The sequence below is a fragment of the Python bivittatus genome, unplaced genomic scaffold (genome assembly GCF_059951505.1).
Source record: "Python bivittatus isolate LINGU-HERP-01145 unplaced genomic scaffold, Pbiv_v1 ctg000700_np1212, whole genome shotgun sequence".
Taxonomy (NCBI): Eukaryota; Metazoa; Chordata; class Lepidosauria; order Squamata; family Pythonidae; genus Python; species Python bivittatus.
Window position 1 is genome coordinate 42,056,438 of NW_028277098.1, and position 16,330 is coordinate 42,072,767.

A 16,330-nucleotide genomic window follows, 5' to 3' on the forward strand; every position below is an offset into this window, starting at 1 on the left:
GTTCCTCTAAGGTTTTGTAAAGAAATTCTAGAGAAGCAGCAATTACATGTTGGGGTGGTGCCGGATGCCACAAAGTACATACACATTCACATATTTTCTTTTTCCAACTTCACGTTCGTAAACAAAGACATTGGATAAATGTACATATGGCATCTTCACTTTATTTGTTAATTTCTCATTTTTTGTTCTAGAGATATCAAAATTGAAAAGCTCAAGGGATTTGGAAAATTTTTCAAAGGAAAATTCAAAATAAACGCACACATGAAAGATAATTTTCGGTATGTAATGTATTATTATTATTCCAATAGTAGAGAATATATGGAGCTCAGGACTGAGCTGTTGGGTTCTTGGTGTTTCTAATCAAGGAACCACCAAGTAAGAAGCCACACTGAAGCAAGACTGGCAGGGCAAGCTATTGTATATAAACAACCAGCAAATTTGAGTCTCCCATGCACTGTTGATCTTACCAAGCCTAGTAATGAACCATCCACAATAAAACAACCAGTTTCAGAGAACACTAAGAACTCATCATCATCATCATCATCATCACTCATAAAAGGCAGCTCTTGATTAATTTAATGTGGCTGTCCTTGATTTCATTCCATTTTGGTCACTGCAGTGGCTGATGAAACTTTGAAATGCTGGGATACTGCAGTACAAATCACAGCACTGTGAAGGTTACAACTTCTTAATTGCTACTCCAGTAATAGCACGTGTGTCACTGAAATATAAATGGGATAGCAATGCAAAAGCTTTTGATACATTTAGAGAATGGCAAGGTGATAATTTTAAACAAGGGGTTTCCCTTCCATCCTACTAGATTGAATGGAAAGGGCAGAAATGTTAGTGAATGAGGAGCACTGAACATTAAGCTGAAGGAGAACATGGTAGATGGTATGTGAACAAACCCTTCACCTCTCAAAATGGAAATCTGGGTCCTGAGGGTTGCTTAAGTGCATTTTTTATTCTTGATATTGGCCACAAATAAGCTTGACACTTGGTGGTAAACTTTAGCTTTTGGCTTTATGCTTGTCTGCATGCAGTTTGGGATGCTGGAAGAAGGAAGTGGTCATATTTATATGCAAGGAATCTGAACTGCATTGCTTAGCTCTTCTTCTCTTGACTTATGTTTAGTTAACCGTACTAAATCCTTAATGCCCAGTTTTCTGTTAATATTGAGGACTTGATCAGGAAATGTTAAGGTCACTTCTGAGACCCTAGTCCAAATAGCTGTCCAGATGTTCAGATACCATCTGAACTGAAAAAGTGTCAGGCAGCTCCCTTTTCTAGCATTTGGGAGAAAAGGAGGAGGTTGATAATGTTGAATTTTTCCCTATTCAAAGATAAGCAGTGATTATTTTGTAATTCTTTGGGAGCAGCACTCAGCAGCCAACGTAATACAAGATGCAGTTGATGGAGTGTATCATGTTGCTGTCCCAGTTCAGAGACTTCCCAGCCTGGGAAGTGGGTTTGAAGGAGAATGGATGAATAGGAGAAGGTTACTATAATATCATTCATGAAAGAAATCTCTAATTCTTATTTGGCTGTTTGAGTGTTAAGCTGCCCTCTACTGCATGCGTATTTTTTGGTCTGGATTTCTTTTTTCATCTGTTACATATTGCTGGTTTATTTGAGGTTAGAGGTGACTATGCTAGTATTAGTTCCATTCCCCTTTTCCTAATATCTGAGAAAGTGCTCTCTGATTGAATATTTTCCTAACTTTTATGCACAAAGCTCAGTTGAAACCATGCCCCTTCTCTAGGCTCCAAAAGAGTGTAATGCATTTCAGATATGTAAATGTGCTACTTTCAGGAGTCTATAACTGGTAAAAATACTGGTGAAGTTTAAACTTTTCTATTGGTCCAACTTTTCTCTTTTTTTTTCTACATGATTTTTTCTACCCATAGCTTTTTTATTCAACAGAGGTTTGTTCAGTCACTTCATCTCCAAAATGTGATGGAAAGAGGCGTGTATGCGAATTCCTATTCAAAAACCTTGACTGTACATGTGCAGCCAAATACTGTTATTTATAAACCATGCTGAAATGCACATTTGTTTTATTTGTCCTCTGCAGCAATCTTTCCCGTTCTGTACCAAACCTAGGTAAGCTTATATTGATCTAGATTAAATCATCTAATTGATAAACTGACTCCCTTTTGAAATAACATTTTTGGTCCTGGCATGTCTTAGATGCTTTGGGATAGCCAGATCACAAGGCACCCCTCTTTCTATTTTGTAATTGTCAACAGAAAACATAGTGCCTGTTTAAAACACTGCTTCTCATTTGTAACGTATCATTCTTTATGGCCGAGCGCAGCCAAGGACAACTTTTGGCATGTCTCCCATTACTGGTCCCTGTACTGTTTACCCTTTTACACACTGAATCTGTAGAGCTGCTTCAGACAAGCTAGATCTTGAATTCTCAGAAGTTACGGCTTCCTTAGTTATTTTAAAGCTTATTACATAGCCTTTATTCCTTTAGGAGTTTACTTCCAGGGTGGGAAGTTCTTCAGAAGACCAATGGAAATTGTGCCAGAGTCCTTCTACAAGGAAGTCACTTGGGCTTTCAAAAGTGGCTTTGCTCCTTTTATGAATTCAAAGGCTATTCATTTTCTGGGATGCACAGTAACTCGTTAGAGGTTGGTGGCTGAGTCTGCTTTTTTCCTACTGTCACTGCATTCCTTTTTCCTTTCATGTTGTGTTTACTAGGCTATAAGATTCTATATGCTTCTCTCTTTTTTAATTCTGGGAAATTGTAGATGGTTAATAATCATGCTCTTTGGTTTTAATGGCAGATGTTATGGCTCAGGAAAGCATTAAGTATGATGACGTCGACCCAGAACAAAATGATACAAAGTAGGTAAAATAATAGTCATAAAGCTCTTTTTTTCTCCTGCTTAAAATTTCTCATGCCAATAATATTTTCTTCAGATCTTAACACTATTCTTAAAATATATAATGTCACTGGCTAACATCATGAACAATGCAATATTAAGGCTAATTGACTATGTTCTATCACATCAGAATTGACTCTTAGTGACCACATAGATAGATTTTCTCCCTGATGATCTATCCCTAACTTGGTCCTTCTGGTTTTCCAACAGTGCACCCATTACCGCTGTAACTGAATCCATCCAGCTTCCTGCTGCTCGTCCTCTTTTCTTTCCTTCCACCTTTCCCAGCACTAGAGCTTCTCCAGAGATCTAAGTCTTTGGATAATGTGTGTGAAGTGGATGATTTGAGCCTGGCCATTTGTGTCTTTAGTGAAAACTCTGGATTGATTTGTTTGATGATCCATTTGTTCATGTTCTTGGCTGTCCATGGTATTCTCAGGAGTCTTCTCCAACACCAAGGTTCAAAGGTGTCAATACTATTAAGGCTAATATAGAAGTGTAAGCCAGTTCTTTTACCTTGAATTTACTTTTGAAGACTATGGTGCACATCTGGGACACTTTTTGGAGTGTATTTTATTTATTTATTCATAAAACTGGTATCCTGCCTTTCTTCCATGAGGTCAAGGCAGCTTATATAGCACTAAATTTCTCCAATATTCCCTTCAACAACAACCATGTAAGATAGACTGGGCTGAGAGAGGGCAATTGGCCAAAAGTTATCTAATGAACTTCAGTGGCAAAGGATGGGGTTGAAACTAATTCTCCCTGATTGTCAGCTGTACAAGGTACAGTAGACCACATGAAGAAACAGACGCCACTTGTGCCTAAAACTACTTTCATTAAGATTGGCCATAGTAACTGAATCTTGCAAATCTGAATGTGTTTCTTCTCCTTTCTTTTCTATTTTCATGAGAATCTGGGGGGGGGGGGTGCGCCTCTCGGAGATGGTTTCATACCCCTCCCCCCTTGTTTGGGCTTCTGCAATGTTTATCTGCTCATTGTCTTGGGAGGAGATCTTCCCTCTCTCCATCAAAGTCATCCTCTTTACTCTCTACATTGATCATAGTCCAACTTTTTAATCAGTACATATATGTTACCATTCTAGCTCTACAAATTTCAATAAATTTCCCTTGGATAATCTCCTAAGGATTCCTGAAAATGAAGTCTTGGTAGCCTCATCAAATTGCACTTCACTGAAATCTGTGGAAGGCCAGTGACAGATAAGCCAAAATAAAAGCAAAGCAACTTTGTAGTATAGATATACATTACAGATTTCTTTCTCTTATAACCATTCCTCCAGGCCTGCTTCATTATGGTGGTGACTGTGGGTCAATCTCATGTAGTAGAATGTGGAGGATGTCCCTAATGCACCTGCCTTGGCTTATGGTATTTTATAAGTGAACCAATTCACTTTGCAATATAATAAGGCTATTAATTCCAAACTGGGGACAATATAAAAGTCTAAAATTACCTGACTTAATTGGTTTACGTCCACAATTGTGATCTGAAGGTAAGTCTAGCCCAGTGTTTCTCAACCTTGGCATGCTGGCTGCAGAATTCTGGGTGTTGAAATCCACACAACGTAAAGCTACCAAGGTTGAGAAGCAATGGGCTAGCCAATATACTCCTATAAACAGAAGGTATAACCAGTTTGACTTGATTTCTGTCTTGGTTTGCTATTCAGTTATGGAGGACATGTATATAAGAGAGAGATTGGTTGTATCCATCTAAATGTCCCTGTTCTGCTAACAAAGGTACTAATTTGCAGAGACTAGAACATTTCCCACTACACCACCAAGGGGCAGTGGGACCTCTGAACCATCCATTGAAACACAAGAAGAAATTGGAAATAATTTTAAGGTAGAGATCAGGAATAGGTCAAGTCCTGAAAGAAAGGTAATGGATTTGTTGCAGGAAGTAGTTGCTTCTTTGAATGTTCCCAAGTGGTGACTTTGTTAAGAGATTACTATGTGTGTGTGTTTTTTTGAACTCCCTTGATTCTTATTCTTTTATCTGTAAAGGCTTTGTGTAAGCTTCCAAGCAACCTCAAGAGCTGAAATCTTTAACACTTTCTGGGTGGCACAGATTGTTCACCGCTTGTATAAGACAAGCAATGTGTGTACAGTAAGAAGAAACAGAGCCTTCAGTGCTCTTGGTTAATGACCTCAGGTCCAAATCACATTGGACCACACAATAAATGTTTTCAGAGATTGTGAAGATCACCTCTCCATCTGTCTCCCACTGTGGAATTAAAATGTCTTTCATCCTAAATTCTGTATTTTCCTCCACCCTAGTTTGACCTTGAGATATTTCAGCTATACACAAAAATCTCTTATCAAGTCCTTCGACTGGGTTCATACATCATGCTTAATTCAGGATGAAGCTTGTTATTCAATTTTGGATCAGTGCCTGGCATGGACCCAACCCTTGTGGTTTGTTAAGAGATGCACAATAACTATTTTCAGAAACAAAGAATGAGGTTTTGTTTTGTAGTAGGAGGATATTGGAAAAACAATACATTGGGTGCAGCACTGTTGGAGGACTACTTTTGAAAGCCAGATGGATGGAGAGAAGATTGAGGAAGCAAATACAACAATGTTCTCTCTGAGTTTATATGTCTGCTCTAGGTGTGAGAGTTACTTCTTGCCCTGGTAAGACTAGCAATTACCAAAGTAATCAAGAATACATATTGTCCTGCCTTCATGAAAGAGGGAGCTCTCTTCTTAAATGCAGTGTGCTAAAGGTTGTTACCAGATTGCAACTATGAATGGAGCAGATTAGATTAGATTAGATTAGATTAGATTAGATTAGATTAGGATTAGATGAGATTGCCATCAAGTCATTTTTTACTCCTAGTGACCCCATAGATAGATTTTCTCCATGATGATTTATTCCTAACCTGTTCTTTCAAGTCTCCCAATAGTGTACTGATCGCCATTGCAACTGAGTCCATCCACCTTGCTGCTGGCTCTCTTATTATTCTCTTTCCTTCCACCTTTCCCAGCATTAGAGCCTTTTCCAAAGGGCTGGGTCTTTGCATAATGTGTCTGAAGTAGGATAATTTGAGCCTGGTCATTTGCGCCTCAAGTGAGAACTCTAGGTTGTTTAATGGAGCAGAAAGAAAACATGATTACCTACATGAATGAAAACTAATCATTATGCTTTTTATAAAAAGCTAACTAAATGAAACCAAATTTAATTTCTGTCATGGCTCCACCGACTTCACCACGCAACTGCAAAACAAATGTGGCCTTCAGCCCAGAAAAAAATATGTATCTCTGGTTATGGCTTAGCTTGTTGTGTGAATCAGTTTTAGTTTATTCAGCAAACTTGAATTAAACTGGAAAATTCTGAGCAGGCCTCTTAGTTGACAGTATGGAACTGAGTGCAAACAATTATGTGCAGTAACTGTGTTTATTGGTGGGTATTATGGCAAAGTGAGTAAAGACTCTGCAGGTGATATATGTCAGCATTGATAATAAAACTGAACTAGTTCTTCAGCAGCATGAGAATAATTGAGTATTAAATGCATTTTTATGGGGGATGGAATGCTCTGGAGTCAAAAGGCTGTGTGAAATTCAAATAGCATTTTAATTCTAGCATCAGCTTTTCGCTTGCATAAAAACAAAATCCCTTGTAACTTTCCGGCTGGGTGAAAGCTGCTTGGTGCTCTACTTGCAACCTATTGAACTACAGGTCCGGGTAGTGCTGTAACTACATGATTCCTATTTGAAAATGGTTTTGTGATTCAGTGGTGCATGAAATGAAGCCTGTTGTGTGGTAACTTAGTTGATCATGCTGGTACTCATTGTCTCTCTCGTACCTCAGCATTTTGTGACATCCCTGACATTAGGAAACCATGTTCTCTCCCCCTTTCCTTTTTCAAGAGGGGAGAATATTTGTCATAAAACTGGACATTAAAATTTCTTTTGCTGAAAGGAAGAGAGGAAAAAAGAAACAGCAATGATGCAGCAAGGTAACGAAGAACATATTGAGTAGATTTATTATTGAAGGCACGGAAATTTCTAAAAAAAAATTATTTATATTTCTATTATTTATGTAAGAAGCAAAATATAAAGTGGTAGAGAACATCAAAAAGCTGTTCAACAGAAGCTTTTTACTGTTGCATGATATTTCACGCTGAAATTTTATGTCTTTAACAACACAAAGGTGGAAGATCTGTGAGAGAGGTTTGAGAAGTTCTATCATAGTGCCCAAATGAATACTCAGGGACGTTGAGTCTGAGTTAGGATGATCTACCGTAATCCAAATTGGAACCAGCCGGTGCCTTGCTTCCTCTGCCTTGGGGGCAGAGCTTAACACATGGAAGAAATTGATTGTAGTTGAGCAGTTCAGGAAGTTAACATTTGAAGTAGAGATCTGTCTTCTTACTAGCAATGTGCCTTCAGCCATACAGTTGATTTGTTCAGTTTGCTGTTAGGCTGGAAAAAGGTTAGGTGCATGGCCTCAAGTTCATCTGAAGATTTTTCCAAACAATGGCACCTGGTATATGATGCAGCTTTGGCAAACCCCACTCTGAATAATCCTGTCCCCCCCCCCCCAATTCTCATATGTCCATTTGCTGGATTTATTCTGTATATGTGTCTTTTTTAGCAGCCCTTCTCCCAGAAACCTCTTTAAAATCAAGAAATACATTTTAGAAAAGAATAACAAGATGACAAAGGAAGAACAATCGTTTAGAGAGAGATTTATGGTAAGTTTCTTCTTCTTTTAAATAGCCTGGAAGATGTTGGCATGGTTACGGTTGTGTGTATGATATATGAAAACATAGTGTGCAATTTGTCATCTCTTGTCATGACACAGAACTATGAATAGTAACATTCCAGAAAACAGTTCTGTTTACATTATATTGTCATTAAAGGCATACATAAATTCTTGGTGGTTGCCAAGAATTCTGGACGTTGGTTTAGAGAAAAATCTGTAGGTTGCATAGTATTTTTTTTAATATAGTAATTTTATTAAAGATTATAATTACAACAGTAAAAACAAATACAAACTAAAAAAAAATTAAAAAGTGCAGAAAAAAGAGAAAAAATGGAAAAAATAGAAATAGAAAAGAAAGAAAAATAATACAGTAAAGAAAAAAAGAAATATATAAAGAAGTGACTTCCCACCTTCATCACAAATACTAGCAATTTTAGTAATTTATCACCTTTTCTTAAAATACAACAAATGATCTCTTCTACTCATATCCCCTCTCTTATCTATAAACAAATCCATAAAGTCCTGTCATTTCAGTCCTAATGTCACCAAAAGTCCATTAAGGGTTACCAGAGATAACAATATATCTATTTTAACCTTGATCAGATAAACCAACTTTATATTCCTTCCTTTTACTTCTAAGAATCTTGTTATTTAGTCCCTTCAAATAATATCATAGAATTTGATTTATTTTCATTTTTGCTTTGTCCTTTCTCGCAAAATGCTTCAAAACTTTAACAAGCCTCTGTTTTGTAAATCCAATATAGGAAAATTATCCAGGTTTGTTGTTTGTATATCCCTTTTAATTATTTAGACATCAGCCAGTTTCTTTTGTATGTCCAGTGTAACATCTTTTACCATGTCATTCTTGTAGCTTGTCATTTTTAAATCCACTTTCAAGTCAGGCTTGATGTTGTCAGGTAAAACTTGCTCCTCTTCCATAACATCCTTTAGACACAGTCTATCTATAAAGGCAGACACTATTATAATTAACTTCTGGGTCCATTGTTCAAAAATATCCTTCAATATGTCTAATGTTAAAATGTTTTGTTTCATTCTATAATTGTAAGTTGAGTTTGAGTGTTCTTCTCCTTTAATTGTAATCTTTAGTTCCCTCTACTGTCCAATTTTTAAAGTCTTATCTTGTTGTTTTTTTTAAATTCAAAACAAAAGCATTTTCCCATGGGAAGGATTATTTATATTTAATTCCAAAATCTTGTTTCAAATTTATCATTTGTAACTTTCTAAAATCCAAGTTTTAATCATCCTTTTGCTGTTTATTCCAAAAAAGTCTAAGTTCTTAAACTTGTTTTAAAGTTTTAAACTAAAGTTTTAAAGTAATTAGAACTTCTTTCACTAAGAATTGAAGGAAACTGTCACTCAGTGCTATAAAACTTGTCGATCCAAAGGTTCCTAATAGCTGCAGAGCAGTTAACAAGCAATTTCCAAAAGTGATTAGAAAAGGAAGTATGTGAACCCAGTGTCCTTTGAAAGGCTCCAACTGCAGTTTGAGCAAGATGGCTATTCCCTCATCTCCCAGAGCTCTAAACCCACCAGAGACTGCTGTCTTGTGATCTCTTCATGAGGAGCAACTGTCTGGAGCACTTGTGGGCAATATCAATTCCTTTCCTTCTCTGGAGAGGAATTATTGAAGAACCAGTCTAGTCACCGCGGTCGTCAGTTCCACTTTCCCCGGAGCTGTCTTCAATCCACCATTTCTTCCCCAGAATTCACAGAGTATATATTTTCGTGAAGAATTATGGGCTGCAGAATGTGGCATACTTGACATTTTATGGGCCAAGTCTGGCAGGAACATACTGCAACTTTTTTGTTATTATTATTGTACTGGTTACACTATTATATATCTTTTGGGAGTTAATTGTTCTGAATCCAACCAGATATAAATGGATGGATAAATAATTGGTAAGCCCTGATAGGTACTTTTAATCTCCCACAGACATGATATTATTCAGCAGTCTCCATTGCTATAACAGCTGGACACGTTGTTTGAAGTTTCATTTTCCTAATATTTGAAGCAATGATAGTTAAGATCTAAAAAGTGGAATTTAGGACAGTCATGATATAAATGTTCCCAACTTCTCCTCTACAGTATTTTCATAATTAATTTCATATATCTGAAGCAAATAACTTTTTAAAACTAATATAAACTTACTCTTAATCTTTGGAAAGTTGTATTCTAGCTCTTGTTAGAATCCAGGTCTTACCATTTCTCATCATTGGCTATGCTAGCTAGGGGTAATGGAAACTGAAACTCCACAACTTTTGGAGAGCCACGTTGCTCCTCCTTGAGGTATAGAATCCAATCAAACTTGACTTTGCTAAACTGAAGGTCATTAATTTCACTTTTTCAATCAAGTTGATTTCATGCAATATTGCAGAGGTGGACTATTGTTGTTGAGGAGAAAAGTTCTGGATACGTTCAGCTAAATAGTATCACACATAAGTTTTCCTCTGTAGATCTTAATAATAAGTAGAAAGTTCAAAGTTCTGATATAATTTGGGATTAAAGGAATTATAGAACTTTATCAAGAAGGATTTAGTCTTGAGCTTCTCATTCATACTGTACGGTACAGGTAGTGCTCGGGTTATGACCCTAATTGGGACCGGAATTTCCATCACTAAGTGCAACAGTCATTAAGCAAAACATCATATGACCACTTAGCGACTGCAGTTCTTCTTGCAGTTGTTGGGCGAGGACCTCATGCTTCTCCTGCCCTGAGCAAACTGCCTCTGCTTTAACTCCCCCCACCTGCATCTCTCCTCCCCAGCACTCCACTGCCTACTTCTGCCCCCCCTCCCGCCACTGCTGCCCCTAGCTGACCTTCAGAGTCTTACTACTGTGAAGCTATTACTTCTTTTGCCAGCAATGGAAGACAAGGCTCCTCCCCTGCACCGCCACCCTGCCTCCTCCCTGGCCAGGCTTAGCAAGCTCCCATTGGTAGATGAGACTCTGCTGCCCTGCAGCACTTGCCACACGAATCCCAGGGCTGTGCCCGTTCCCAGCATCTTGTTCCTGGGCCAGCAGGGAGGAAGAAGACAGCAAAGATCAGCTGGGGGTGGTGGGAGGCAGCAGGGGTAGGCAGTGGAGTACAGGGCAGCCAAAAAGGTGGGCAGTGATAAATTTAATTTTTTTTAAAAAGGCAGAGATTGTGGGGGAGATAGGCTGGTGGGGGCAGTTGAAGCAGGGGCAGTTTGCACAGGGCAGAACTTGACCATGGGATGCTGCAACTGGTTGTATATGCGGGCTGGTCACCAAGTGCCCGAATTTTGATCATGTGACCACAGGGCACTGTAGTGGCTGGAACTTTGAGGATCAGTCATAACTACTATTCTTTCAGTGCTATCCTAACTTGTAACAGTCACTGAACGAATGGTTGTAACCCAAGAACTACCTGTATGTCAAATCACTTTTGAAACTGGAGCTTTTAAAGGCAGTTAAAAGTATGCTTATTTAAAAACAAACTCTGCAAATGTTTAAAGTGTTTTGCATTCTCAGTATATTCTATTAATTTTTTTATTTATATATCAAATTTGTCATCGCCCATCTCATTAAAAAGCGACTCTGGGCATCTCTTACAGAAGAGATAAAATCAATTAAAATACAATATAAAAAGATCTTAAATAAGTAATAAATATCCTATCCATGATGTACCTGAAATAAGCTCAGGACTTGCTCTCAATTAAGTTTATGTAGACTGCAGCTTGATTCTCCTCCCCTCCTTACTCTGCCACAGTACACTAAAGAAATCATGGTAATTAATACCGCAGTCGCACATTGCTCAAACACTCCTGCCAGAGGAAACCTTGACTTGAGGATCTCACCTGGAGAACAACTTGAAGTTATAGACATCACTGAAGGGAATCAACTGATATGTCGAAATTCTGAAGGCAAATGTAAGTTTTCAAAAAGAGCGAAATATAAGAGTTGAGCTTAATAACTAAACAAAAACACTTAGGGTGGGTTGGCAGAAAAGCTGATTAACTATTACAGATTGGCCATTCTGGATGTGACAGAGAAGTAGGGTATGATTGTACACACAGTTCTTTGCGCCTGAAGAGTAGTTTTTTTGGGTGTAGACTTGGTTTGTCTGTAATGATGTGACTGAAATTCTTAACAAAATGCATCATGTAACAGTGTATTTTATTTTATCTTTCCTAGATGGGTATGTGCTATTAGAACACTTGAATTTTAGGTAAGACTTAAAATGACTCAGTTCTGAGACACAGGATTAGCTAAAATTAGAACCCGTAACAATTCAAAGCGATGTTTTTTTTTTGGATGACACCATTTGTAATGCTGGAGTAAATGTAGCTTTGTGTTCTTTCTTATACCAGGAACTAGCGCTGTACATCTGAAGGCCAACACATGTTACAGAGGAATGTTGTATGAGGAATATAGTGAAAATAAGCATCTGTAAAAACCTTTCTTGCTTGGCAGAGAAAACAAAAATGGAGTTGTTGATGGCACACTAAGTCTGGATTCTTAGGAAGCTACTTTTTGGAATGATCATCATAAAAGTGACAGTGTTTTTTTTTTTTTCTTTCAGTAACTTGATATTCATGCTATCCTGCCCAAAGTTTAGTAATCTAGGTACACACTGTGATACAAAAAACTTAATGTCATTCTCTGTAATAGCACTTTTTCAAGCTTTGTTTCATGTTACAGCTCCTTATTAATAGATGGTTTCCCAAAGTTTTTTTTAAAATGGTGACACAGTCCTGATTGTAAATGTCACCTTGGTTCTTTGAATAATATGCAGCAATACTTATTATTTGTGTGCAAAATACTGCTGTTACCTACTGTTGACACACTTTGTGTATGTGTTTTGTCCTAATGTTAGGAGTATCACACTTGGCATTTATACTCTATCCTCTATTTAATCAGTGTCAGAATTTGTGGACTTAGCATACTGAGAAATAAGGGGGGTGCATTTGAGACACTACTTTTAGATGTAAACAGAAGAAATAAAGTATGGATTGGCAGTTAACACATTGTCGCTAAACATACTGTTTAATATAAAACTTTGCAGAATTAAGTACATAATTTGGAATGGTTCTATCATTTGCTAGATAGAAATGGTTCTATCATTTCGTTCATTAAAAAAAAAAAATCAGGATCATATCCAGCTGTGAATATCCACCAATGGAATGAATATTGCAGTCAGGATAGTTTCCTCTCTACTAGACCCTCCTGTTTGCTTTAAATCTGCTGTCAAAGGATGGAGGCAGCGGGCAGGAGATACAAAGGGGAAGTCCCATCAAGAGAATAGGTACCTGCCTGAGCAACTTTGAATAATAGCCAGAGAGTAGATTTATGTTCTTCCATAAGAACTCACAGTCAGATAACACTGTGAAAACTTTGGCCCTACTGCTGGTGCCTTTCAACTAGTTCTCATGATGTTCGTGACTAAGTGGAAAGCGTCATTCTGGATTCTGACTATGCCATAATTGGACATATTATATAGATAGTCCTGTATAATATGTCTGTACAGGTCATATTTTTACAGGTCTGTAAAGCAAAGGAAAGCTGAAGTCAGATCATAAGCAGAGTCATGGTTTCACTTAGCGACTACATCGCTTAACAACCAAGTGGCCGGTCCCAAATGTGGTCATAAACAAGGACTACCTGTAATACAAGTTCGAAGAGTGCAATATTCAATTGGGTGCAAATTACAAATTGATATCAGGTCGTGTTTAATGCAAGCCAAAATTCAGTTAATGTGAGGCTAGCGCATGCTGAATTGAGTCTAGTGCATGCACAGCTGCTGTTGGGGGTTTAATGCTATTTATTGTGTGCAAAATGGAGAAAAGGAAGGGTCTATTCAAGGAAAGCTCAAAAAAGAAGGGGCTCATTTTGAAAAGCTACAGCAGAATATAGGATAGTAGGTACACTTTGGATATGGGTTTATTCTCCAGTCTGTCCTTTGTTCACTTATTTATTTTAAAATATTTATGAGATCTATCTAAAGATCTCATGGCAGGTTATTATCCATTAGAAAGCAATAAAAAACACTAAAACCACATAAAAAATAACTGAAGGGTGGTCTAAGTAACAATCTTGCTACCACTTCCTGCATTACCCACTATTCTTTTAATCTTTTACTGTTGTATTTCATTAATAAGCATTAAAAAAATGTTCAAAAAAATGGATTGCATTTCTGTCGAGCTGGAACCAATTACCTTATTCTCGATAGAAATATCACTTTGAATAGTGCAAATTTGAAAAATGTGACCATGATCAGCACTAAGAGAGACCTACCTATTTTAAAATAAGTCAAAGGAAAGCTGAATAACATGACAATGACAATTTGAGTCTGCCGTTTTTCAAGTCACTGAGAAAAAAATGCAAAGCAAATACAAGCTAGCCAAAAAAAAAAAAAAAAAAAATTATGAGCACAGACATTGTAAATATAATTATTTTTCAAGGTTGTGAACTATCGCATTATGGTTGTGCTTTTTCCGTGAAGAATATTACAATTGGGTAAATGTAATGAATCTCATATCTAGGGCATTTATCAAATGGACAACATGGGGAGGCAGATTCCCAGCTAAGGCAAAACACAATAGGGCATTTGTATTACCTTCCCAACAGGTGGTAAGAATTAAGTGCCAATATGTTACTCAAAGTAGGCAGAAGTGAAGTTTGTCAGCAAAAATAACTTGGAAGCAAACTATTGCTAGCAAAAAGAAACGGGGATAAAAATTGGAAAAATTGTTTTCTGAGTTCTTGAATAGTACTGTGTTTTTGCTTTTAATGGCAATTTCCTGGAAACTTACATTTTCTCTTTGAGCAGAGTCTGATAATGAAGGGAAAAAAAAAAACCTTTCCCACCCAACCACAGTATTTATACTTGTAGATTTTTTAAATATAAAAGGGCTGAAGATTCCACAAGAGTAATTCATGCGTTTACAAGATTATCATCTGTTTATTAAAGTGCAAAGGTCAACCATGAAGTAATCATCACATGCAATGAGATACAATAAACTTTTTTTCAGCATAGAGATAGGTACATGAAACTTCAAGTTATGCTTGCTTTTTATTTTAAATAACAAAACTGAAAAGACAGTGGGGTTGTACTGCCTTCTTCCAAGTACTTATGTAAGCCAAACAGAGATCAGTTCAAAACGATCTGCGCTACCTCCTCTATAAATAGCAGTACATCATGAAAGCATCAGTGAACGTTATTTTGTGAAAAACTCTATCTGAGTAGGGATATTGGCACAGTTTGCTGAGCGCAGGTATGTGAGTCCTATGAGTTTTTTCATTGCAAACAAAATTCGAGGCAGAATAACACTCTTAATTCCACCAGCTGTTGTTCTCAAAAGCCACTTCTGCTAACTCCTACCTAATAATATTCAGTCCCCTTACTTACCTTTCTAGAAGGAACAGCCCCTTTCACCCCCCCTGTTCTTATGAACAGATTAGTAATGTCCTAATGTGAAATCCCAGAAGAAGAAATTCCCTCCAAGTCTTTTGTGCGTTGGGATAGTCCATCACATATTGTTGGACTACAAACTTCCAATACATCCAGGACACATGGCCAACAGTAAGGAAGCTTTCATTCAGTAACATCTATACAGACCCAATTTGTGCATCAATCTTTTACATGTTAAATAAAAAGGAGATTATTCTGGGGATCATTTTTGAAGACCATTAAGATTGATTACAGCAGGGAACAATTTATAGACTCTCCAGGCTAGCTCACAAACTATGTCAAATCATTTCAAGTTCAATTCTTGTTAAGCTTGGGAGACTTGTCTATTTCTCATACCCAAATTTCATTAGTTGGTATTAATGGAGTAGTTTTATTCTACACTTGTAAATTACAAATATAACAGTATCTAGCCTTCTCACAGTCTGTGTTAATAGTGCTGTTTTCCAAAATTACAGTTCAGGGACACAAATGTATAGTCTTATAGCTAGTATTTTGCACACTGAAGAAAAAATAGTGCTAGATATACGATACATACATACATACATACAAGTGTACCTTAATACAGAAAAAAAAAAGTGATTTCACTTCAAACTAGCAATGAAATAATATTGAAAGGCTGGTAATCATTCAAAAGTGTTATAAGCTTTATGATAATTACTTAGGAAAATGCATAGACAAACGTAAAGTTTTCAAAGAAATTACATAAATTTAGATTACTTAAGGCGGTTTCAGGGGTAGTTTCAAAGCATTTAGGGAGAATTTAAAGGGTGATACTAGAATGCTTAAACTTGTGACTAACTTTTTGTTCATTAAATCTGTGTACAAATACTATTACAGATACCAAAAGCAGCATTTCTATTTACTATTCCTTTAAAGGCTCACTTTCCCATTTCACCTAGAGTTTCCATAAACAGAATAATGTTTGCAGTGACAGCAGAGCTTATGAACAACTGGAGATCCTGGTATTTGATGATCCAAAGTCACTTGGATACAAATAAGGGAATGTTTAGGGGTAGGTTTCTTTCTCCCTTTCTCAAAAGCAGCTTCCACTTTTAGAGAGACAAGGTACCTTTGAAAAAAACCTAAATAATGACTTTTCTGTCTAGGTTTCTTTGTCAAGTAGTCCTGCTTGTTTATATCGTAAGTAAAACCTATTCCATTAACTATCACTACAAGCAGTTCAACTATCCTACAGCTGTTTTCTTGAAGTTCAAAAGGCAGATAGCTCCCCTGCCCCCGGAACAAAGAAATATGTCT

At 37.1% G+C, this 16,330-nt stretch overlaps 1 protein-coding gene across 6 annotated transcripts in view; it reads left to right on the top strand.

Moving 5' to 3' along the window:
• FYB2 (FYN binding protein 2) overlaps window positions 1-16,113 on the top strand; it is a 37,025-nt gene extending 20,912 nt beyond the window's left edge. For 4 of the 6 annotated variants that reach the window (XM_088153941.1, XM_088153944.1, XM_025168286.2 and 1 more), the window contains 7 exons: window positions 192-278; window positions 2,075-2,103; window positions 2,796-2,856; window positions 7,509-7,608; window positions 11,372-11,531; window positions 11,797-11,830; window positions 11,973-16,113. In XM_088153941.1, the coding sequence (XP_088010067.1) occupies window positions 192-278; window positions 2,075-2,103; window positions 2,796-2,856; window positions 7,509-7,608; window positions 11,372-11,531; window positions 11,797-11,830; window positions 11,973-11,979 (478 nt within the window). In that variant the 3' untranslated portion in view covers window positions 11,980-16,113. Of the gene's footprint in view, window positions 1-191; window positions 279-2,074; window positions 2,104-2,795; window positions 2,857-7,508; window positions 7,609-11,371; window positions 11,532-11,796; window positions 11,835-11,972 lie in introns of those variants that run through there. The other 2 variants (XM_088153943.1, XM_088153945.1) reach the window with 2 other exon arrangements.
• The last annotated feature ends 217 nt before the right edge of the window (window positions 16,114-16,330 follow it).